Below are 22,969 nucleotides of genomic sequence, written 5' to 3'. Positions count from 1 at the left end.
AACAGTACAGAGTAAAGTGTCACAGCTACAGAGAAAGTGCAGTGCAATAAGGTGCAAGGTCACAACAAGGTAGATTGTGAGGTCAGAGTCCATCTCATACTATAGGGGAACTGTTCAATAGTCTTATCACAGTGGGGTAGAAGCTGTCCTTAAGTCTGGTGGTACGTGCCCTCAGGCTCCTGTATCTTCTACCCCATGGAAGAGGAGAGAAGAGAGAATGTCCCGGGTGGGTGGGGTCTTTGATTATGCCGGCTGCTTCGCCAAGACGACGAGAGGTAAAGACAGAGTCCAAGGAGGGGAGGCTGGTGTCCGTGATGCGCTGGGCTGTGTCCACAACTCCCTGCAGCTTCTTGCGGTCCTGGGCAGAGCAGTTGCCGTACCAAGCCGTGATACATCCAGATGGGACACATGCACACATGAATGATAGAAAAATAGGGGTCTATGTGGGAGGGAAGGGTTAGATGGATCTTAGAGCAGGATAAAATGTCGGCACAACATTGTGGGCTGAAGGGCCTGTACTGTGCTGTTCTATGTCGGGCTGTTGCTCTCTGCCAGTGAACGACTCCGTCAACCAGCTACAAACAAGTGACGCCCTAGGCTCAGGGAGATGCTGGGCTTGATTGACAAGGGAATTCTCCAATAGTCCCTCCCTCGCTGGGCGGGGGTCACCAGTGTCAGCCAATCACAGCGAAGAAAGATATGCGGCCCCCGCCTCCAACGAGGATGGCCCCGGGGAGGGGGGGGAAGGCGGGCCTCAGCTGAATGCAACCAATGAGAAGCCGGGAGACGGGCCGGTTTCGTTTGATTGACAGGGTCCCGCCTCCCGATGATAAAAGCCGGTGTGAGGCGGCAGTCGAGTTGACAGTCCGTACAGACCCGGTCCGGCGGTGGTTATGAGGGCTCTGAGTGTCACCGGCGCCGCCTTGCTGCTGGCGACGCTGCGGCTTCCCGAAGGTTTGGTGAGTGAATGGCGTGGTGTCCGCTGTGGGGTGAGGGGCGGCTGGCGAGCCCGGTTTGCCGGGCAGAGCCTGGGAAGGGTTTAGTCCAGGGTCAGCGGGACGACAGCACCCAGCCCTCCCCGCCCTCCGCCGCCCCGGGGCGGTCTGGACTCGGCGGTTGCTGTGGCCCGAGAGCGGTACGGCTGGGAGACTCCACGGGGGAAGGTGGGAGGGGGGGGGGGGGTTTGCCTTTACGAAACCGGGACCCCACCGCATGTGCAGGCGGTATCGGTAACCGTGACGTCAGCCACACCCCTCCAGGTAACCCTCGCAGTGGATTGGCCGCGGTCCCACGTGACTCACCCTTCAATCGCCTCGTACGATCGCCCTCTGGTACCGCGCATGCGCAATCCCGGATAAGCGTTCATTCACTATCTCGTGATGAGCTCTGTGCAGCAGCGTTCACCGACCTCTGCACCAGCATTGCTCAATGCAGAGCAGCAACAGCATGCAAAAAGTTTGCACTGTTTTATTCTTATCTGAAAGGTGTCTGAAGCAAAAAAAGCAATTCACTGCATCAATGGTGGGGTTAGGAGGGGGGAACAGAGCTGGCAGCAATGCAATCTGACCAGCCTGCTTGCCATAAACTCCTTAAAATGTTGAATGAACTTGTGGCATGCACGGCTCTCTGGACTGAGGCCATGTGTGCAGACAAATGAAAACGCAAGTCAGCAAAGCAGCTTCTGTCTTCAGCCTGGGATGACTGCCCTGTGCTGTGTTTCCTTGATGGTCGACGTGGGTCACAGGATCTTGCAAAGTGCTTCTCATTTATGCCCTAGCCGTCTGTGTTATCTAATTAGTCTGGTTCTCCAGCCCTCCCAACTTTTCTTTTCCCCTCCCTGGCATCTCTTAATTGTCTTTGTGATATGGTGGCCTTTTGTGTTGTAAACTTTCAAAGATTAAAAATTGAATCTGCTTCCACTGCCCTTTCTAGCTCTATGGTACATTTTTTTCCTTTCTTACAAATGTGATCTTGTATCGCCTCTTGCCAATTTTCCTTGAATGTGATTGATTTATCCTTGGTGGAAATAATTGCTTGACCCTTTTCTGTATTTATTAAGAGTTTTAATCTTCCCTGTCCCAAAATGTCTAATCCTGAGGAATGGTTCTGGTTTGTTGTGTTTTAGGCAACAATAATAACTTGATGTTTATCCATTCCCTTCCATTTCCTGCCCTTTGCATTGCTCATTCTGTTCTCATCCAAGCAGCATTACTTTTCTGGCTACACTTGTGCCTTTTTGGATTACAGCAGAGCTTAAAGACTCAAGTTGGAAACAGCTTCTCTCCCTCTGCCATCTGATTTCTGAACTGTCCATGAACACTACCTTGTTCTTTTTTTTGCACTATTTATTTATTTTTGTAATTTGTAGTAATTTTTTTTGTACTGTGCTGCTGCTGTAAAACAATAAATTTCACATCATATGTCAGTGATAAATTTGATTCTGATTTTTTTTTTCCCCCTTGTTGCCCTAATTCCTTAAGGAATTGTTACAAATTGTGTATTTTAATTGCTGGACATTGCCTGTCCACTGTCATACCGTTCATATACATTTCAAATCTACCGAATCCTGCCCCTCGTACCTTCAGATTCCCTGGTTTAGATTGAAAGTCAAAACTGCAGATGCTGGAAAAACTCAGTCAGGCAGCCTGGGTCGAAAGATGCTGCCTGACCTGAGAGGCTCTTTAGGGTTTGGACCGGAAACATTAACTGTTTCTCTTCCTATTTTCTGCTCTGAATTTTATCAAATGATGTAAAATTCAATCAATGTCACTCTTTCCAGGAGGCCCTTTACAGCAAAGTTACTAAGTAATCCTTTCCTGTTAAACGAACTATTTGGATCTAGTACTGTGCCTCAATATGCTGTTCTTTGCATCCAACATGTGCAATCCAGGAAATATCCTCTGGTACTAATTTGATTTGCTCAGTCTGTGGATTGAAGTTCCCCATGTATTACCTCTGACCTCCTTATTTTATAGTGTGCCCAATATCACTTGGTATTTGGGGACTATATGCAGCTTCCATTAATGTTCTTGGCCCTTGCTGATTCTAATTCTGCAATCTACTGAGCCAATCTTTTCTACCTACTGTACTGATGTCATCCCATTTACAGGACACGCTTGCCTTTTTGCCTTTGACTTGTCCAATGACCTATGCTGGAAACTGTGGCCATTGAAGTTTGATCTTGTCCACCTTGTTACTCAGCTGAGTGAATGCCCACAGCTGGTCAAATGATTAGCTAATTGGAAAATGGTGGCTTTGGGTAACTAAAGGGGAGGGAACATTTGGTGGGGCGTAGTTATACAGCACAGAAACAGGCCCTTCGGCCCAACTGCTCCATGGCAACCAAGATGCCCCAGCCAGGCTAGTCCCATTTGCCAGTGTTTGGCCCATATCCCTCTATCCATGTACCTGTCCAACTGTCTTAAAGTTGTTATTGTAGCTGCTTCCTCTGGCAGCTCGTTCCACATAGGTACACCACCCTTTGAGTAATTTTTTTTAAGAAGTTGCCCCTCCAGTTCCTATTAAATCTCTCCCCTCACACCTTAAACCTATGCCTTCGAGTTCTTGATTCTCCCAACCCTTGGAGAAAGGCTGAGTGCATTCACCCTAAATATGCCCCTCGTGATTTTGTACACTGCTGTAAAATCGCCTGTCTCCTCTGCTCCAAGGAATAAAGTCCTAGCCTGTCCAACCACTCCCTATAACTCAGTCCCTCAAGCCCTGGCCACATCCTTGTACAGAGGGAAGGATACTCCCTCCTTGAGCAGGGGGAAGACTCTACAGGTTTGCTGTAGCCGACCAGTATAAGCCACTTTCAGGCCCAGCCTCAGTTTCTGACCACAGTCACCAATCACAAGATGGTGGCAGTGGTCAGACCTTTTATGGCTTAACCCTTCCAGCCTAGTTTTGATTGGCTAGCTGCTGTCTAAAAGCACCTGGAAAGAGGAAAAAGATCTTTTGGTAATTCTGACTAAATTCTACTTGTCATCTTTCAGTTGGTAAAATGTTATAATGGGTTTGATGGAAAATTACTCAGTAAAAGTTCGTTATTGCAAACCTGACTCTGTGTTGATATATACTTGGTTCTTGTCCAACACAACTATATTCTTATCAGTGCTTTAACTTTTAAGACATTGAACTAGACAAATGTTGATGTTTAACAATGTCCAGTAACTACAGTGAAATTAAGTCGGATAGTTTCAGCACTGCTACAACTGCATCCTGTATTAGATTGACTGAAGTTTAATTTTTTTCCCCAGCCCATGTAGTTGTTGAGAGAACAGAATGGGCTGTTTTGCCAGTAGATAGGTGTACATGCTGAATATTAGCCTCCCTCTTTTGCTTGTCAATTCCTGTCAATGAACTCTTTGTGGTTCTGTCCAGATTCCCCTTGAGTGCATCTGTTTGCATGAAAACTTCCATGTGGTCACAAGTCCCACACTTCTTCCCCATGAGAAACTAATGTTTATAGCCTGGGCTCACTGATGGAAGTGGGAACTGAGGAAACTTTACCTGGTTTGCTGTTGTCCTCTGATGTGAGGGCAGTTGTTTAATGTGTAAATGCTGAGAAAACAGCACCTCAACTAGTTTTTTAAAAAAAATCTTTTGATAAACATTGCTACTTCTAAGAATTTTCATGTGTAGTTGTAACATTGCCTTGTATAACATTTCCCTCTTCAGGTATTTGCGCACAATGCAACATGCGTTTGGTATGGAGAATGCGGGACAGACAAAGCTACCCAGAAGAGGTACAACTGTAAATATGACGGCCCACCAAAACCACTGCCTAAGGAAGGGTATGAAATAATTCAAGTAAGTATTCTGCCTGGAGGTCGGTGACCAGTGGTGTTCTGCAGGAATCTGTTCTGGGACCCCTACTCTGTGGTTTTTAAATGACTTGGATGAGGATGTGGAAGGGTGGGTTAGTAAGTTTGCTGATGCCACAAAGGTTGGTGGTGTTGTGGATAGTGTAGAAGGTTGCTGTAGGTTACAACAAGACATTGATAGGATGCAGAGCTGGGCTGAGAAGTGGCAGATGGAGTTCAACCTGGGAAAAGTGTGAAGTGATACACTTTGGAAGATCGAATTTGAAGGTAGAATACAAGGTTAATGGTGGGACTCTTAGCAGTGAGGAGGAACACAGGGATCTTGGGGTCCATGGCCATAGTTCCCTCAAGGTTGCTGTGCAGGTCGATAGGGTTATTAAGAAGGCATATGGTGTGTTGGCCTTCATTAGTAAGGGTATTGAGTTCAAGAGCCGCGAGGTGATGTTGCAGCTCAATAGATCTCTGGTTAGACCACACTTGGAGTATTGTGTTCAGTTCTGGTTGCCTTATTACAGGAAGGATATGGAAGCTTTAGAGAGGGTGCAGAGGAGATTTACCAGGATACTGCCTGAATTGGAGAGCATGTCTTATGAGGATAGGTTGAGTGAGCTAGGGCTTTTCTCTTTGGAGAGGAGGAGGATGAGAGGTGACTTGATAGAGGTGTACAAGATGATAAAAGGCATAGATCGAGTGGACAGTCAGAGACTTTTTCCCAGGGTGAAAATGGCTAACATGAGGGGACATAATTTTAAGGTGATTGGAGGAAGGTATAAGGGGGATGTCAGGGGTAACTTTTTTTTTAGAGTGGTGGGTGCATGGAACGCACTGCCAGCAGAGGTGGTGGGGGCAGATACATTAGGGACATTTAAGAGACTTTTAGATAGCCCTCCATTTCTCTATCATTCATGTGGCTATGTGGGAGGGAAGGGCTAGATAGGTAATAGAGCAGGATAAAATGTCAGCACAAATTCGTGGGCTGAAGGGCCTGTACTGTGCTGAAATGTTCTAAGTGGTTCTGCTGCTTGAACCCTGTTAGGTGAATGATGAATCTGCTCTGGAGGTTTCCAGATCAAACACTAAATGTGTAATAATGTTTTGGCACAGACTAGAAGGGCCAAATGGCCTGTTTTCTGTGCTATAGTTTTCTATGGTTCTATGGTGTAGAGCGCTTTGATATCTTGGCTAAAAGAACCATACTTTAACATTCAACTTTTGTTGAAAACACTTTGTAGAGATCAGCATGACTGGCAGATTAGCTGTTTCCTGAGTGCTGAATTGCCAGTTCATGTTAGAACCACTACACGTCCAGAGTCCTGATGTTTTTTCCTATTGCTATCATGATTTTCAATTAACATTGGGCCTCTTTGCTCCCTGTTCTACAGTGTCCCACCTGGTATCTCCTGATTTCATGAGACATCCCTGCACTGTTCACCTACATGGTTTGGAAATGATGTGACTTTAAGGTTCTTGGCTGTTATTCAGTTTACTTCCTGATTTAATTTGCATCCTTGGACTCTCTCATTAGACTATTTTTAGATGCTCCTTAAGTTTCCTTTGGCCAAGTACTTCCTGATCTCCTTGGAAGAGGCCATTCTGCCCATCAAACCTATGCCAGCTCACAGCATATCCCATTCTCTTTTAATTTTCCCTGAAACTTGCTCTCCCTACATTCTTGTCAACTTCCCTACCCACCCCCAAGCTCTGACTTGCCTAAATACCAAGTGCAATTTGCAGGACTGTAGTAACCTACCATCTTGCATCTTTGCAGAAAGAAAACAGTGCACGGGGGGAAATGCAGTCACGGAGAACATGCAAACTCCCGACACCACACTGGAGGTCGGAATTGAACCCAGTTTTGCCGGAGTTGAGATAGCAACTCTACAAGCTTCGTCACTGCTGCCCAAAGAAGCTTTACAAAAAGTTCTTGATGTGTCATGACACCTGCTACATTTCCGTAAAGTCTTTGGGGACAAAGCCACATCTGACATGGGAGCCTTTTAAAGACCAGCTGGTCCTGAACTCTGAAAGATGAGGATGGCAAATTTTGGGAACCTTGAATGACAAGAGATGTTGTAAATTTAGTCAAAGAAAAGGAACATGTAATGTTTAGCTGAAATCGGACAAGGAACTTGAGCAGTATAAAGGAATTGGGAAAGAACTTGAAATGAGGAGCTTGGAGGCCTAAAAGTACTGTGAAATATCCTTGGTGGGTGGGATTAATGAGAATCCCAAGGCATTCTGTATATAATTAGGAACAAGAGGGTGGGTCCACTCAAGGGCAAAGGAGGGAATTTGGTTGTGGAGCTAGAAGAAGTGAGTGAGGTCATTAAATGAGTACTTTGTATTGGTATTCACCAAGGAGAAGGACATTGAGACCAGGGAGGGGTATGCTGATGTTTTAGGGTATGTCAATATTGAGGAGGTGATGGGTCTCAAAACTCTAAGGTGGATAATGGCCTGATGGAATCTTTTTTGAAAAGTGACAACTATTCTTGATCTATGTCTTGCTTTGTAAAATTGGACTGTGGCAGCTTTCTGAATCCCGAATATTTGAATGTGCTGTTTTCTTGTACTTCAAAACTAGTTCTCTTAATCTTGCCTGTAAGGAGTACCTGGATTCTGTTTGTATACTCATCTACTTTTGTGCCTTGCAGGAATTGTGTCCAAATTATCTCTACGGGAATGTTAACCTCTGCTGTGATGTTCAACAACTGCACACACTTAAAGATAATATGCAGCTGCCTCTTCAGTTCTTGTCCAGGTAACCTTGTTTTGTTCTATAATTCAGACAGGTCTATTTGAGACCTCTGGAGGCCCCAGTGGATCTTCTCTCTGGTGCAACAGAACTTGTATCTCTGTTGAATATCATGGAAAGCAGTTGTTTGCTTTGGCTTTCTTTTAGCAATTCAAAATTATCTTTCACAGGACATTAGAGCAGTGGTAAATGTTCCTGTGACCTTGTTATTACTGTCCATCCTACTAGCTTGTCATTGAGGATCTGGCTAAGCCCAAGTCCATCTTGTATCCTGTCCACAGGTCACTTTGGATGTGTCTGCTTTAAAAGTATTCCTGCCTGGTTTGTACTTGTGTAGCCCACATCCAGAACTCTGCTTTTGCACTTCAGAAAGGGTGTATAGTTCTGGTGATGTACCTGTCTTGGTCAAAGGATTGAACAGCACAGGTTGCAGAGACTAAATTTTCACTCTCTGAATTTGGAAGATGGAAATGCTTGAAGGATTTAATTTTCTCATCCAGAAGATGAGAGTATGATCCTTGCTAAGCCGGCCTATTCGAAGGTAATGCCAAAAATGAACCCCTCCATGGGGTAAGGAAATCTGGAACTCCTGTTCCTCAAAGATGAAAGTTGGGGGAGGGAGTGGGGTGCAGAAATTCAAAACCAACCAGTTTTGTTGGGAAGGGTATGAAGGTGAATGGGGTTTAAGATGCATTTGGGTTGGGGTTACCACAGAATAAATTGGAAGAGCATAGCTTCCTTTTCCAGTGTCTGGCGACCAAACTGCTCAACAGCTTTTGTATTGCTGTACATGTGGTACCAGGCTAGATTGAATGTATTTAGGAAGGAAATCTGGCACTTGGAGCACTTGCTTTAAGATACTTAAGCCGTCCTTAATGTTTATCTTGCAGGTGCCCCTCTTGTTTCCACAACTTCATGACCTTCTACTGTGAACTAACTTGCAGTCCTGTTCAGAGCCTGTTTGTCACTGCCACTAAGTTTGAACCATACATTCAGAATCAAACCAGCATCACAGAGGTGAAATATTACATTGGATCACACTTTGCAAATGGTGAGAACTTTTAGATGCAACATTTGTCACTTGTCAAATGTGGGTAGAAACTTCACTTCAGGATGGTCAAAAACACGAGCCCCTTTGTCTTCAGGTTGACATCGGTAAGCTCCTTTGTCAGCAACTAGTTCCAAATCAACTCCACATCTGTAGTTATCAAAGATGTCCCTTCATTATTCTGGGATCTAACTTTTTTTCTTGGAATATCAGTGGTACACATAGCTATATGCTCATTGCTTCAGTGATAAGAGCAGTTAACAGAACCAGGGAAACTTCCCTTATAGTTCAGATTGTTTAAATGTTGCCTAACTGCAGACCAGAGTTGCTCAACTTCATTATACAGACCTGCTGCCAAACCTGGTGCTGGGGTGAGTGAGTATTGTACCCTGCCACTCTGGGGTGGTTGGGTAATGCCCTGCACCTGGAGGACTTCTTTATTGCCAAGACAAACCAACACCAGAGTGAGGGATTAAGTATCTGTGAGGTAATGATGCAGCTCTACAAAACTCTGGTTACTCTGCACTTGGAGTACTGTGTCCAGTTCTGGTCACCTCATTATAGGAAGGATGTGGAAGCATTGGAAAGGGTGCAGAGGAGATTTACCAGGATGCTGGCCGGTTTGGAGAGTATGGATTATGAGGAGAGACTAAGGGAGCTGGGGCTTTACTCATTGGAGAGGAGGAGGATGAGAGGAGACATGATAGAGGTGTACAAAATATTGAGAGGAATAGATAGTAGACAGCCAGCACCTCTTTCCCAGGGCACCAATGTTCAATACAAGAGGAAATGGCTTTAAGGTAATGGATGGGAAGTTCAAGGGAGATATCAGAGGGAGGTTTTTTTACCCAGAGTGGTTGGGGCATGGAATGCGCTGCCTGGGGCGGTGGTGGTGGGAGGCAGGTACATTGGTCAAATTCAAGAGATTGTTAGATAAGCATATGGAGGAATTTAAAATAGAGGGATATGTGGGAGGAAGGGGTTAGATAGTCTTAGGCGAAGTTTAACATTGGGTCAGCACAACATTGTGGGCCAAAGGGCCTTTATTGTCCTGTACTGTTCTATGGAATCCTTGAGTTTGTCTAGTTCAGATCATTGCTAGTTTGGGGATTTTGTATTTGAGTTCTTGGGCGGAAATTTATTGTCGAAAACCGACCCATTCCATTTCCTTGTTGCAAACTCCCTGTGGGTTCAAAGCCAGGTCCAATCCAATCATTTGTTAGAATTTGAGTTGCCTTAAAGCAAATGGATAATTTGTCAATTCAAATTAACCTTGTGACCAGCCAGTATGAATCATGATGCTGATTTGTTTGTCTTTACTCAGCCATGTACAATGCCTGCAAAGATGTCCAGTCTCCTTCAAGTAATGAAAAAGCTCTGGGGCTACTTTGTGGCAAAGATGCAAAGGACTGTAATGCAACCAACTGGATTCAGTACATGTGCACCATAAAGAATGCTCAGACTCCCTTCAACATCATTCCCATTTTTGGTGGTAAGCTTCATTTATTCTAGTACCATTCTGCATAATGTGCACTTTCCAAAACACTATTTGGACAGTGACAGTAGGTGTACTGTTTCCCAGTGGAGCAGAATACCTGTGTACTTGTCAGATGAATGAAAATTGCTTTTACAGAAACTGTACTGTGTGGCATAAATAGTAAGCTGTTGTTTTAGTGTAAAATTAACTGGTTTACAGTGAGCAGGAGTAAAACACATTAAGTACTGATAGTATAACTATGACTCGATGGGCCGAATGGCCTGCTTCTGCTCCCTTGTCTTGTGATCTTGTGAATTCAGACTGCAGAAAGGGCAGTTTGGCCCAAGTTGTCCACACTGACCAAGTTGTCTACCTGAGTTGGTCCAATTTAGCCCATATCCCTCTAAACATTTCCTATCCATGTACCTGTCTAATTGTCTTTTTAGACTCCTAGCCTGGGGGAAAAGACTGACTGTCCACCTTATCTATGCTCCTCATGATTCTACACACCTCCAAGGTTGCCCCTCAGCCTCCTACACTCCAGGGAAAATGATCCCAGCCTGTTCAGTATCTCCTTGTAACTCACCCCTCCAGTCCTGGCAACATCCTTGTGAATTTTTTGTCCTTTCCAGTTTAATGACATTCTTCCTATAGCTAGGTAACCAGAACTGCATACAGAACTCCGTGTGGTCTCACCAACATCTTGTATAGCTGTAACATCCCAACTCTTGATGTCCTGTTAGTGCCTAATGTTCCACTAAGGGTTTTGCTGTTAGTTTATGGATAAGATGGTGGTGATGTCTGCTGAGCAAAAAATGCCTCAGTTAGTGATCTTGCACTTGAGTGATTTGCATTTGATCGTGCAATGTGATTTTTTTTAAACTAGTGGTTCAAAGTGAGTAATTCAATAGGTAATGTCATCGAGTAATATACCTCAGATGCAGGCCCTTTGGCCTAATGAGTCCTTGCTGACCATGTTGTCTGCCTAGTGACTCCCAACTTCCTGCATTCAGCCCATATCCCTCCAAGCCCCACCCCTCCATGTACCTATCCAAGTGCTTCTTAAATGATACTGTTGTACCTGCCTCACCCACTTCCTCTGGCAACTCGTTCCATATACTCACCACCCTGTGTGGAAAAAGTTGCCCCTCAGGTCCCTTTTAAATCTCTCCATGCTGCCTCATCAGTGACTTGTACAACTGCAACATAATGTCCCAGCTCCTATCTATACTCACTGCCTTGATTGAAGACCAGCGTGCTAAACACCTTTTTCACCACCCTCTCTACCTGTCCTGCTTTCAACAAAATATGCACTTGTATTCCTAGGTCCCTTTGTTCCATTACAGTCCCTAGTACCCAACCATTCATTGTATAAATCTTGCTTTGGTTTGACTTTGCAAAGTGCATTGGTATTGGTTTATTATTGTCATTTGTACCGAGGTACAGTGAAAAGCTTGTCTTACAAACCGATAGTAGAGGTCAATTCATTACACAGTGCAGTTACATTGGGTTAGTACAGAGTGCATTGATATAGTACAGGTAAAAACAATAACAGTACAGAGTAAAGTGTCACAGCTACAGAGAAAGTGCAATAAGGTGCAAGCTCACAACAAGGTAGATCGTGAGGTCATAGTTCATCTCATTGTATAAGGGAACCGTTCAATAGTCTTATCACAGTGGGGTAGAAGCTGTCCTTAAGTCTGGTAGTACGTGCCCTCAGGCTCCTGTATCTTCTACTCAATGGAAGAGGAGAGAAGAGAGAATGTCCCGGGCAGGTGGGGTCTTTGATTATGCTGGCTGCTTCGCCAAGACAGCGAGAGGTAAAGACGAGTCCAAGGAGGGGAGGCTGGTGTCCGTAATGCGCTGGGCTGTGTCCACAACTCCCTGCAGTTTCTTGTGGTCTTAGGCAGAGCAGTTGCTGTACCAAGCCGTGATACATCCAGATAGGATGCTTTCTGTGGTGCATCTGTACAAGTTCTATGGTGCATCTCCTCTTGGTGCAACAAAAGAATATTAAACCGTTAAATTATATGGTCCTTGGATAATGACTTAGGTATACATTTTCTTTCAGAATCTGACTACATTTGAATGACTGTATTATGCTTGAAACCAATGTTTAAATTGGGAGAGACTTTCTGAGAGCTGGGAATCTACCTAGAGGGGGAAAAGTACAAATTCCAACAGTCACTCACACAATGGGAGGGATGTGTTTGTAGAACAATCTTGAATAGATAAGATTGCTTATTGTATTGTCTAATTGTAGACGCAGTTGTATTGTAGTTTGAGAATGTCAAAGTCCAGTTTGAGGCTGGAGAGGGGGGCTGATCATTCCAGGAATGCAGTGTGCTGGGATCCTGAATGTCAGAAATGGTTCACATTTTTTCCCAATTAAAACGTGCCAACCATCTGATTTGATATCATTAAAATGGACCAACACTTTCCACCAAATGGCATCAGATGTGCAACAGGGTTGACCAGTTTAATTGCATTACTCAATATCTCAAAGCAGAGTGTCATTGTTACACCTCTGGGCTTCTAGTTTATTTCCAGATCCTACTCTGACACTCTACATAGAACAGTGTAGCACAGGAACAGGTCCTTTGGCACACTGTCGGTGCCAGCCACGATGTCAGTTTAAACTACACATCTGCCTGTATGTGATCCATATCCCTTCTGTTCTGTCTGTTCATGTGTCCAAGGCACAGGTAGTGGTGGCAGCACTGGATTGGATTGGCATCCCATTCCCAATTTATTTCCCAGCAGTAAATTGACTTCCCAACTTTTATACTTGACACCCTGTCTGATGAAGGAAAGTATGCCATACACATCTTTACAACCCTAGCTGCTTCCCAAAATACAATACCTCGCACTTGCTTGAATTAAACTCCATCTGCCATTTCTCCGCCCATATTTCCAGCTGATCTATATCCTGCTGAATCCTTTCACAACCTTGCTCGCTCTCCTTCAACTTCACCAATTTTTGTCTGCAAACTTGCTAATCAGCCCACCTACACTCCCTCCAAGTCGGAGGTCCCAGCACTGATCCCTGCAGAACATCACTCGTCACCGACCTCCAGTCACAATAACACTCCTCCACCACTGCTGTTTTCCACGGCCAAGCCAGTTTTGAAGCCAATCCATGATCCCACGAGCCTTTAATTTATTTGTAATTTAGTAAGCCTTCCAGCAAGTTGCCAAACCTACTTTGAAAGCAGCTTCTTGACTGAAGATTGGGACAGTGAGAGCTGAGGAACACCATCACCTGCAGGTTCCCTTAAGGAAAACACCATCCTGACTTGGAAATGTTGCGGATCCTTGAACTGGATCCTAGAACTGTCCTTCCCAACAGCCCTTTGAACACCTTTGCTAAATGGACCAAGGTGGTTCACCATACTGGCAGTTAGGATGAGGGGTATCACTACATGAAAACTCAATTGAATTGAGGTAAAAAGCAAAATTGCAGCTGCAAATGCTCAAGTTGTTCAGCATCTGTGGGGAGTTACATTTTTTTGGGTCAGAGCTGTGATCAAAACTACTAAAGGTTCATTAGCTTGAAACATTAACTTTTTCATTCCACAGATGCTGCCTGACCTCCTGAGCATTTCATGCACTTTTTCTATTAAAGTATTTATTGCTAAACCCAATAGTATTTAAACTCACTAATGACCTCTAGGTTTATCTACTATTTTAGCTTAAAATCTAAGTTTATTTTCCGGTTTCCTCCCACATTCCAAAGACGTACGGGTTAGGAAGTTGTGGGCATGCTATGTTGGTGCCGGAAGCGTGGCGACGCTTGCGGGCTGCCCCCAGCGCACACTACGCAAAAGATGCATTTCACTGTGTGTTTCAATGTTCATGTGACTAATGGAGATATCTTTGTAAACAAAAAAGTAAACTGAACATCAAAATTTTGATTTGACCATGATCTCAGTGGGCATGTGCACTGCCAGTTTTGAAATGATGCGGAAGAGGTGAATACAGTACACAAGATGATGGAATTCAGTCCAACATCATTGGGAAGAGCCTTCCCCAAGTGGAGTAATGTTGCTATGGGAGAGAGAATGCAAGCTGTTACTTTATGATATTGGTGTTATCTGTTGACAGATCATCCTGTTGGTGAAATGATCCCCATGAACAATAAAACCAGAGGCTGCAATGAGAGTCTGGATGATGGTTCACCACCATGTAGCTGTCAAGATTGTTCACTGGTTTGTGGCCCAAAGCCAGTGCCACCGCCTCTACCTGTGCCATGGACAATTCTTGGCCTAGATGCTATGGCTGTCATAATGTGGATCACCTATCTGATCTTCCTGCTCTCCTTTAGTGGAGTCCTCATTGGGATGTGGTTTTGCAGGTAATAAGGTGAAAATGTCCATCTACTTCAGCTGAGCTGAAGGTGACGGGTGAAGCACATTTGGTGGCTCCACTTGCATGGGGAGGCAGCTGGGCCAGTGCCTGCCATCTGAGGAGACATGGGCAACTTTACTGTGCAATTGATCCAGTGATCTGGGTTCAACCCTGACCTTAGGAGTTTACTTATTCTCCCTGTGACCACGTGGGTTTCCCCAGGTCCTCTGGTTCCTCTGGTTCTCCACCCAGCCCCCCCCACATCCCAAAGACTCGCTGGTTGGTTAATTGACTACTATAAGTTACTCTAGTGTAGTTGGGTGGTGGGAGGTGAAAGAGGACAAGGATGCAGGGGAATGGGAATGATGCAAGTTGGCATTGACTAGATGGGCTGAATGGCAGCTCCTTGTGGAGAAAAAATGTTGAAACAAGTCTGATCATTGAAGCGGGATAGGTAGTGGGTCCTGGTGTCCATTATCTAGTTGGCTGCTGTATTTAACTTTCCATGTTACACTAACCCCAACCCCTTAACACAATCCCCTCTCCCTGACCTCCACTCCCTTCATCTGCCTGGAGATCTGGAGGGAAGGGTCTATTCTACCTCATGGGGTGCTTTGGGGCTCCTGTGTTGTAGAATACAACAATCCAAGAATTGTCATGAATAGTGTAGGCATTCTTGCTTTAAATGTTTTGAATTGATCTGCAACCAGATTGATCTGGTCTCCAATTAGAACTGAGTGAAGTTCATTGTTATACAGCACGGAAACAGGCCCTTCAGCCCATCTAGTCCATGATGACCAAGGTGCCCCATCCAAGCTAGTCCTGTTTACTCACATTTGGCCCATATCCCTCTAAACATTTCCAATCCATGTACCTGTCCAACTGTCTTAAAGTTGTTGTAGTACCTTCCTCAACTATTCCCTCTGGCAGCTGATTCTACATGCATGCCAACCTTTTTTAAGAAGGGTTGCCCCTCAAGTTCCTATTAAATCTCTCCCCTCTCACCTTAAACCTATATCCTCTTGATTCCCCAACCCTGGGGGGGGGTGGAAGAGGTGAGAGGAAGAAAAGCAGAGTGCAGTCACCCTATCTATGCCCCTCATGATTTTGTACACCTCTAAGATCACGTCTGTCTCCTACACTAAGGAAAAGTCTCAGCCTGTCCAACCTCTCCCTATAACTGTCCCTCAAGTCTTGGTAACATCCCTGTAAATCTTTTCTGCACTCTATCCAGTTAATGACATCTTTCCTATAGCAGGGTGACCAAAACTGAACACAATACTCCCCAAATGCAGCCTCACCAGCATCCTGTACAACTGCACCCTGACCTCCCAACTTTTATACTCAATGCCTTGACTTGTGGCCAAGGTATTTGTGGATATAAATTGTGTAAACAGAAGCCCTGAACCCAAGAGCTGATTGTAAAGTATTGTAGAGCATCTCTTTACAATGTCTGCATTTGCTTGTTCTTAATCTCTTCTTTCTGCTGCAGGAAGCAACATATTGTTTCTGAATATGCACCAATTATTGACACCAGCTCAAATCATTCCGTCAACATCAAACATGATCTTGGTAGGTTATTCATGGTTTTGCCTTGGCAAATTGAACTAATTTAATTCCGTGAAATTGAATCTTGGCTGAAGTTAACATTACATAATCACTTGATTTTGTAAATTGCATTTTGTGTGTCAGCAAACTTGTGGAGTGGGGCTGGGTGCAATGCTGGTACATTAATCTCTTCCCAGTGTGATAAGGTGTCTCCTGTTCTGTCCTCAGATAAGATGTCCTGCTGTGAACAGCTTGGTGCGAAATCAGAGGCTCTCCTGCGTGACATATTCTCCCAGTGGGGGGCTTTCTGTGTGAGGAATCCTGCTCCTGTTATCATCTTGACTGTCATTGCCATAGGAGTCTGTTCTTCAGGCTTGGTATTCATGAGGGTAACCACTGATCCAGTTGAAATCTGGTCTGCTCCTTCCAGCCAAGCTCGCAAAGAGAAATATTACTTTGACACTCACTTTGGACCTTTCTTTCGGACTGAACAACTGATTATTACAGCACCAAACAGCTCTTGGACTACATACTCTCCTTACCCATCAGGGTCAAATGTACCTTTTGGCCCACCATTGAGCAAGGATATATTACACCAGGTTTGTGCTGCTTTGCTGTGGGGGAATCTGTTGGCATGCTTCCAGATATGAAGGGACTTCAAACAGGGATTCTGTTCTTTAGAGCAATAAATTAAGGAGGAGTTGGGTTTTTTCTCAAGGCTGAGAATTGCTTCAAAGTTAAATTACAAGATTTGTCAAGCAGGCTCAACTGCAAGGAAGACAAGGTTGCCCAGGGCAAGATGTTGCTTGTCAGTGGGTGGGGCTTGTAGAAGGAAGAGGTCCTGAGAACATCTTGGTAATGGTAATCTCTGGCGATGTCTGACAGCGTGGGGACTGGCAGGCAGTGTAACACTGATCACTTTTCCCTCTGCTCTCTCCACCCTGCAACTATTATACAAACGTTGCATTGAGTATTGTTCTCAGACACGGGTCTGACGGTGCTGAACTCAGCAAAAGTTGCTGATGCTTGGCTCTGCAGATGTGTTTCCTCTAAGTATTAAAATCTGAGCCAACTGTTTAGTGAGCTGTGGTCTGAAGTGCATTGCCTGAAAGTGAAGGCATTCATCCCTTTGGAAAGGGAATGTGATAAAGATGGGAAGAGGAGAAAATTCCTTAAAAGCAGAAGTGGTGCTAATGGTAAAAACTCTAACATTAACCATTCTAAGTTTGGTCATTCAGTGGTACATTTACCAAGGGGGTTCATTCCTAACAACCGGTGCGCTGGCACTGTGGGGTTCTGGTTACCACACTATAGAGAGGATGTGATTAAGTTGGAGGGTGCAGAAGAGTGCGCAGAAGGATGTGTTTGGGACTGGAAGGCTTGTTGTTAGGAGACTTGGATGGGTTGGAACTGTTTTCTCTGGAGCAAAGGAGGCTGAGGGGTAACCTGGTAAAATCTGGGGCCCAGATAAGGTGAATGGTCTAAACTAGAGGGCTTAGGTTGAAAGTGGTAGGGAGAAAGATTCAGAGGACCTGAGGGGCAAGTTTGCCCCCATAGGGTGGTGGGTATATGGAATGAACTGCCAGAGGAAGAAGTGGAGATGGGGACAATTACAACACACGACATTTGGACAGGTACATGGATAGGAAGGGTTTAGAGGGATATGGGCCAAACGTGGGCAAATGAGACTAGCTTGGGTAGGTGCCTTGGTTGGCAGGGATGCATTGGGCTGAATGGCCTGTTTGTGTTGTGTAACACTGACTCTGATTCTAAACTTTCTCACTTTGTTTATTTGGCCCATTGTGTGCTGCCTTTGAGCATCCCAGTGGCCTTCCCCCACCCCCTTTCTCCCCCCCCCCCCCCCCCCCCCCCCCCCCCCCCATTATATATCTTGCCACCCAGTTAACAGTAACCAAGTGACCTATCAGTATATCTTGGGATGCAGGATGAAACCCACATGCAGACTCCAACACCAGAGGTCTGTATTGGAGCTTTGTGGCAACAGTGAATTTTTGCATACACTTGCTCACCAGTGCAAGTTTGTCCTTGGCCAGTACTTGGCCCTGAAGCCTCTACTTTCAGCAGCAATCTGTTGTTATTACATTAGTTGGTGGAATCTCGCATTGTGATTTTTCCATGTTGCAGTAACACTCACTGCCTATGTAAATGCTTGGACTTTAAATGCATTTAAGTCTTGGCTGTAAGAATCCATGGTTTAGTATTTGCTCATTTGTGAACATGTTCCAAACTTCCAACTTTTTTAGGTGCTAGATTTGCAGGATGCGATCCAGGATTTAGAAGCCTATTACAAGAATGAAACTGTGAGGCTACAGGACATCTGCTTGGCCCCTCTGGCTCCGCATAACAACAACTGCACCATACTGAGTGTCTTGAACTACTTCCAGAACAGTCACACTGTCCTTGATCATTCTATTGGTGACGATTGGTTTGTGTATGCTGACTACCACAGTCACTTCCTGTACTGCACTAGGTATGTAAACACTGACATAATGAAATAATTCCCACTGTGGCATGGGGTTGGGAGATAAGATTTTGGGGTTCATTTGGTGCCACTGGATACCCCTGTGGGAATTCAAGGCCCCAAACCTTGTGCCATTTGCTAGGGGAGGAATATGTGACAATGCTCATGCTACCCTGAGCCACGTGAAGGTCTCATCACCAGAACTTGCCAACAAGCACAAGACTTCACTTGGCTGGTGGTGAGAGGGGCCCTCAGTCAGATCCTTCCTGTACAGATGATACCATTCCCAACATACTCTGCCCTTGGGACGGCTGTAGTGATGAAGAGACGGTTACTTGCCTCTTTGCAGACACTGGATTTGCTGAGAGGGGGTGAAGGATGCAGGGGTCCTCATCCTGGTTCATCCCCAGGAGCTGTGTAACAGAGACTCTGATCTGCTGGCTGTTCCCAGGGTCTGAGACATCGGGTGCTGCTGGAAGGTCATCAACTCAGTGAAGGACACCCCTTGGTCTGCCCGACAGTTGCTGGTCTCCCAGCGCAGTGAAACGGCCGTGAGGGAATGCTGCTGACTGGCACAGTCCATCCTGCAAGAGTCTGTGCTGAGGGATGCACTGAAGCTCAGTGCCGCCAATGTTAAAGGCTCTCTCTGACTTGTTTGCTCAAAAAAGGCAGAGAACTACAGACCAGTTAGTTTAACTGATATTATTGGCAAGCTGCTAGAGTCAAAAATCAAAAAGGTAATAGCTAATCAGGAAAACTGAATACAATGAAACCCAGTCAATATAGTTTTGTGAAAGGTAAATCATGTTTGACAAATTTGTTTGAATTCTTTGAGGATGTAACAGGGAGTGTTACATCTGGGCTCCTTCCTCTTACTGCATGTGGAGGAGCTGAGTCGGGTGGGGAAGCCCCTTGAACAATGAAAGGGTATCACCCCAGGGGGCCACAAGTGGCAATGGTGCTATGGCTTAAAAACTAAGTTAAAACTATTGAATGTAATGACCATGAATGTAAAAGGTTTGCATTGTTTCTCTTGTGTATATTTTTTATTATGAATAGTTTACATTTTGAAATAAAAAACCATGAAGGTAGTAACACAGCAATGTTCAGGTAATTGAGGGGACTAGATGAGGAAAATTAGATCATTGAGTTGGCCACATGGTTCCTCAAACCTGCTCTGGTATCAGAACTGATTCTGTGTGACCCTGCTTCCCAGTATTCCCTTCTCACCCCCCAGAATACCTTTATTTCCAAAACTCCAATACTGGTCTTGAATATATTCCATGGATCATTGCAGTCCTGAGGTAGAATGTTTTGCACATGATCCAATATCACTTCAAAAGGAAACCTTAAGAGAATTTGCAGGTGAGAGACTAGTGAGGAGTTGTCCCTGAGCTGAGAGCCCATAGGCATTTTTGTTCAGAGCTCTGCTTCCAGGGGGATTCTGAAGCCTGGGATTGTTTCATCAATGGGTAATTTAACATTTCCTTCCCAGCCCAGTGAATGTACTTTTCATGGACAATTCTCAAATCAATATTGACCAAACTTGCTTTTTATTTCAACAGCTGGGTCATGCCTGGATTAGAAACCAATTGTAAGATGTAAGCCATATTTTAGGAACAGTGACCTTCAGTTGTCTGACCTGTTGAGGGTTTCCACCATTCTAGTTTTCAGATTTCCAGCATCTGCAGTTTCATTTTGTCTGAAATCAGTGCCCCTAAAACTTGATCCTGCTCCTTGCCAGAGGTGCATAACAGCTGGGAATTTGGTGTTTGCTTCCATTAGCCTATCTGGTATTTATTCTTTGGATTTAAATCTAGCCACTTGGTAGTCTGTACTTAAACTCCATAGTTCAAAAGTAGCTTTTAAACTGTGCTCAGAATCAGACTTCAAAACAGAAAATAGTTTGGTTCACATATTCCAGTTGGAAAACTCCCTAACCTAATCCCACCTTTCAGCACCAGGTTGGTAGCCCTGTACACAAAGTACTGACTCTAACCTTCCCACCCTTTTGTGCAGCAAGTTCCAGACCCCCACAACCACCTGGGTGGTGGAGGGTTGAGGGAGGAGGAATGAATGTTACCAATCCTACCAATTATTTAAACCTCTATTTTCCACCCTTGGGGCCCAAGAAGTTTTTGGGGGGAGGGGGCAGTGGCAATGGTTCCCTCCACTTTGTCTGCATCATTTGAATCTCCCCTCGTCTCCTTAACCCTTGAGCAACTTTCCACTTTTAAATACTATTTGAAGATGGCAAGCAAGTGCAACAGTTGAGCACTAGGTTTCTTGTGTTCAAGGATGTGGTAGCAAGGTGACACCAACTATTTGAGGCTAACCAGAAGTTTGTTTTTCAGTGCAATGAAATTTAAAGCTTGGCTCTTAATGACAGTATTGAAATCAATATACTAATCTGAAACGATCAATTTGTATTTGCAGGGCTCCAGCTTCACTTAACGACACAACTATGCTTCACGACCCCTGTTTGGGAACATTTGGTGGACCGGTTTTCCCGTGGTTGGTTGTAGGAGGATACAATGGTAAGTACATCAGTCTGCAGCTCCAGGGTCTTGGGTCATTTCCAATGTCCTGTTTTATCTGCTGCCCTGTTACTTCACACGTGGCTCTACTGGTTAGTTCCCCTTGTTTATTGGAAATGTGTTTGTTTCAGTTTTTGGTGTTAAACCAATTTATTTCAAATGTATTATTATTGTCACATGTACCGAGGTACAGTGGAAAGCTCTGCTTTGCATGCCATCCATGCAGATCATTTCATTACAAGTGCATTGAGGTGGCATCCATCACTAAGGACCCTCACCAACTGGGACATGCCCTCTTCTTGTTACTACCATCGGGGAGGAGGTACAGGAGCCTGAAGACCCACACTCAATGATTCGGGAACAGCTTCTTTCCCTCCGCCATCAGATTTCTGAACGGTCCATGAATATCACCTCGTTATTCCTTTTTTGCATTATTTACTTTTGTCTCTGATAGTATTTTGTCTCTGCACTGTACTGCTCCTGCAAAACAAATTTCACATCCAAGTTGGTGGTGATAAACCTGATTTTGATTACAAGGGGAAAACAAGAACAGTGCAGAATAAAGTGTTACAGTTACAGAGAAAGTGCAGGCAGACAGTAAGGTGCAAGGCCATAAGGTAGATTGTGAGGTCGAGTCCATCTTGTCATACTAGAGAGTAATCCACTTTGCAATCTAAAATCAAAATATTATAGACACTGGGAATTGTTAAAATGGGGAGTATCTACGGAGAGCGAGGTTTCTGGTCAATGACCTTTCTGTTTAAATGTCAGCTGCTTCCATCAGTTTCACACGTTTGGATGTCCTGTGGTAAAGGCTAGTGGAGTAGTTGTTGAATTTAACTAGTACTAGTAACCGTTCATCAGAAATGTCACTAAGAATGAAGAATTCCTCAGACATAAGGGGAGAAAGAAACTTTGATATCTGCCCACTGGTCATTTAATTTCCTCTTAATTTGGTGGGCCAGTTTCCATTAGTTGTAGGAAGCTCATTAAGTCTGCAACTCAGGGGTCTTGTTTAATTTGGCATTGAGTTGGCCACAGACATTGGGCTGAAGGGCCTGTTCCTGTGCTGTACTGTTTTGCTTTAATCCCCTTGAAAGTCTCTTAAAATTGCTTTTGTGCTGTTTTTAAATAATAAAAATTGGCTACAATGTAGTTTTAAAAAAATTCAGGCCATTACAAAATGATCACTCCATGTTTCACAAATGCCAAGAATCTAATTATGCCAAGCCCTTGGTGCTGTATTGAAGTGTGGGTGTTGTATACATCTGCAGTGTGAATGCCATAACACTAGATGCTTTGTTTAAAGTAATCAAAGTAGGTGGTGAGAAACTGGAGCCACTTAAAAACTCAAGTGGTTACTAATGTCAGGGCAGGGAAGCTTTAGACCTACCAATGTGGTTGACTTTGAGTGCCTGCTGAAATGGCCCAGCAAGCTTCAGTTGAAGGGCTGGCAGTTGTCAATATTCCTCTTGCCCAGATCCTGAGAAAGTGGTTCTAGTGTGTCTGCCTCTGGGATTCTGTACAGCAGCTGGTACACAGTCTCGATGGGAGACTTGGAATTTCTTGATTTCCTGTTGAAAACGTGCACTCATTCCTCCTTCCCAGCTCCCTGAATCAAACAAATGGGCCAGTAATGGACTTGCTGCCTCAGCTCCAGAGATCCAGGTTCAATCCTGACCACTGTCTGTGTGGAGTGGTAGGTTGTCCCTCTGACCACACGGTGTTCCAGTTTCCCCTCTCATCCCAAAGATGTGCAGGTAGAGGGGTTAATTGGCTGCTGTAAATTCACCTTCTCACGTAGGTGAGAAGTAGGATTTCGGCAGAGAATGTAGGCAGAAGAATAAAAATTGGGACAATGTAGGATTGGTGTAAATGGTGGGCTGGTGTTTGTCTGTGTCTGACCTCATTGCATGCAGGATGTTGTGGGGGGGGGGGGGGGTGGGGGG

At 44.7% G+C, this 22,969-nt stretch overlaps 1 protein-coding gene across 1 annotated transcript in view; it reads left to right on the top strand.

Moving 5' to 3' along the window:
• Positions 1–824: 824 nt before the first annotated feature.
• npc1 (Niemann-Pick disease, type C1) overlaps positions 825–22,969 on the top strand; it is a 43,415-nt gene continuing 21,270 nt past the window's right edge. The window contains exons 1-10 of the mRNA XM_052022735.1: positions 825–959; positions 4,681–4,812; positions 7,481–7,587; positions 8,472–8,632; positions 9,954–10,121; positions 14,211–14,460; positions 15,946–16,025; positions 16,230–16,600; positions 18,266–18,492; positions 20,920–21,020. Coding sequence (XP_051878695.1) covers positions 894–959; positions 4,681–4,812; positions 7,481–7,587; positions 8,472–8,632; positions 9,954–10,121; positions 14,211–14,460; positions 15,946–16,025; positions 16,230–16,600; positions 18,266–18,492; positions 20,920–21,020 — 1,663 coding nt within the window. The 5' untranslated portion in view covers positions 825–893. The remainder of the gene's footprint in view (positions 960–4,680; positions 4,813–7,480; positions 7,588–8,471; positions 8,633–9,953; positions 10,122–14,210; positions 14,461–15,945; positions 16,026–16,229; positions 16,601–18,265; positions 18,493–20,919; positions 21,021–22,969) is intronic.

Source organism: Pristis pectinata, chromosome 9 (assembly GCF_009764475.1).
Source record: "Pristis pectinata isolate sPriPec2 chromosome 9, sPriPec2.1.pri, whole genome shotgun sequence".
NCBI classification, from domain to species: domain Eukaryota; kingdom Metazoa; phylum Chordata; class Chondrichthyes; order Rhinopristiformes; family Pristidae; genus Pristis; species Pristis pectinata.
The sequence above is the reverse complement of the archived record's forward strand: the minus strand, read 5'-3'. Positions and strand labels throughout refer to the sequence as shown.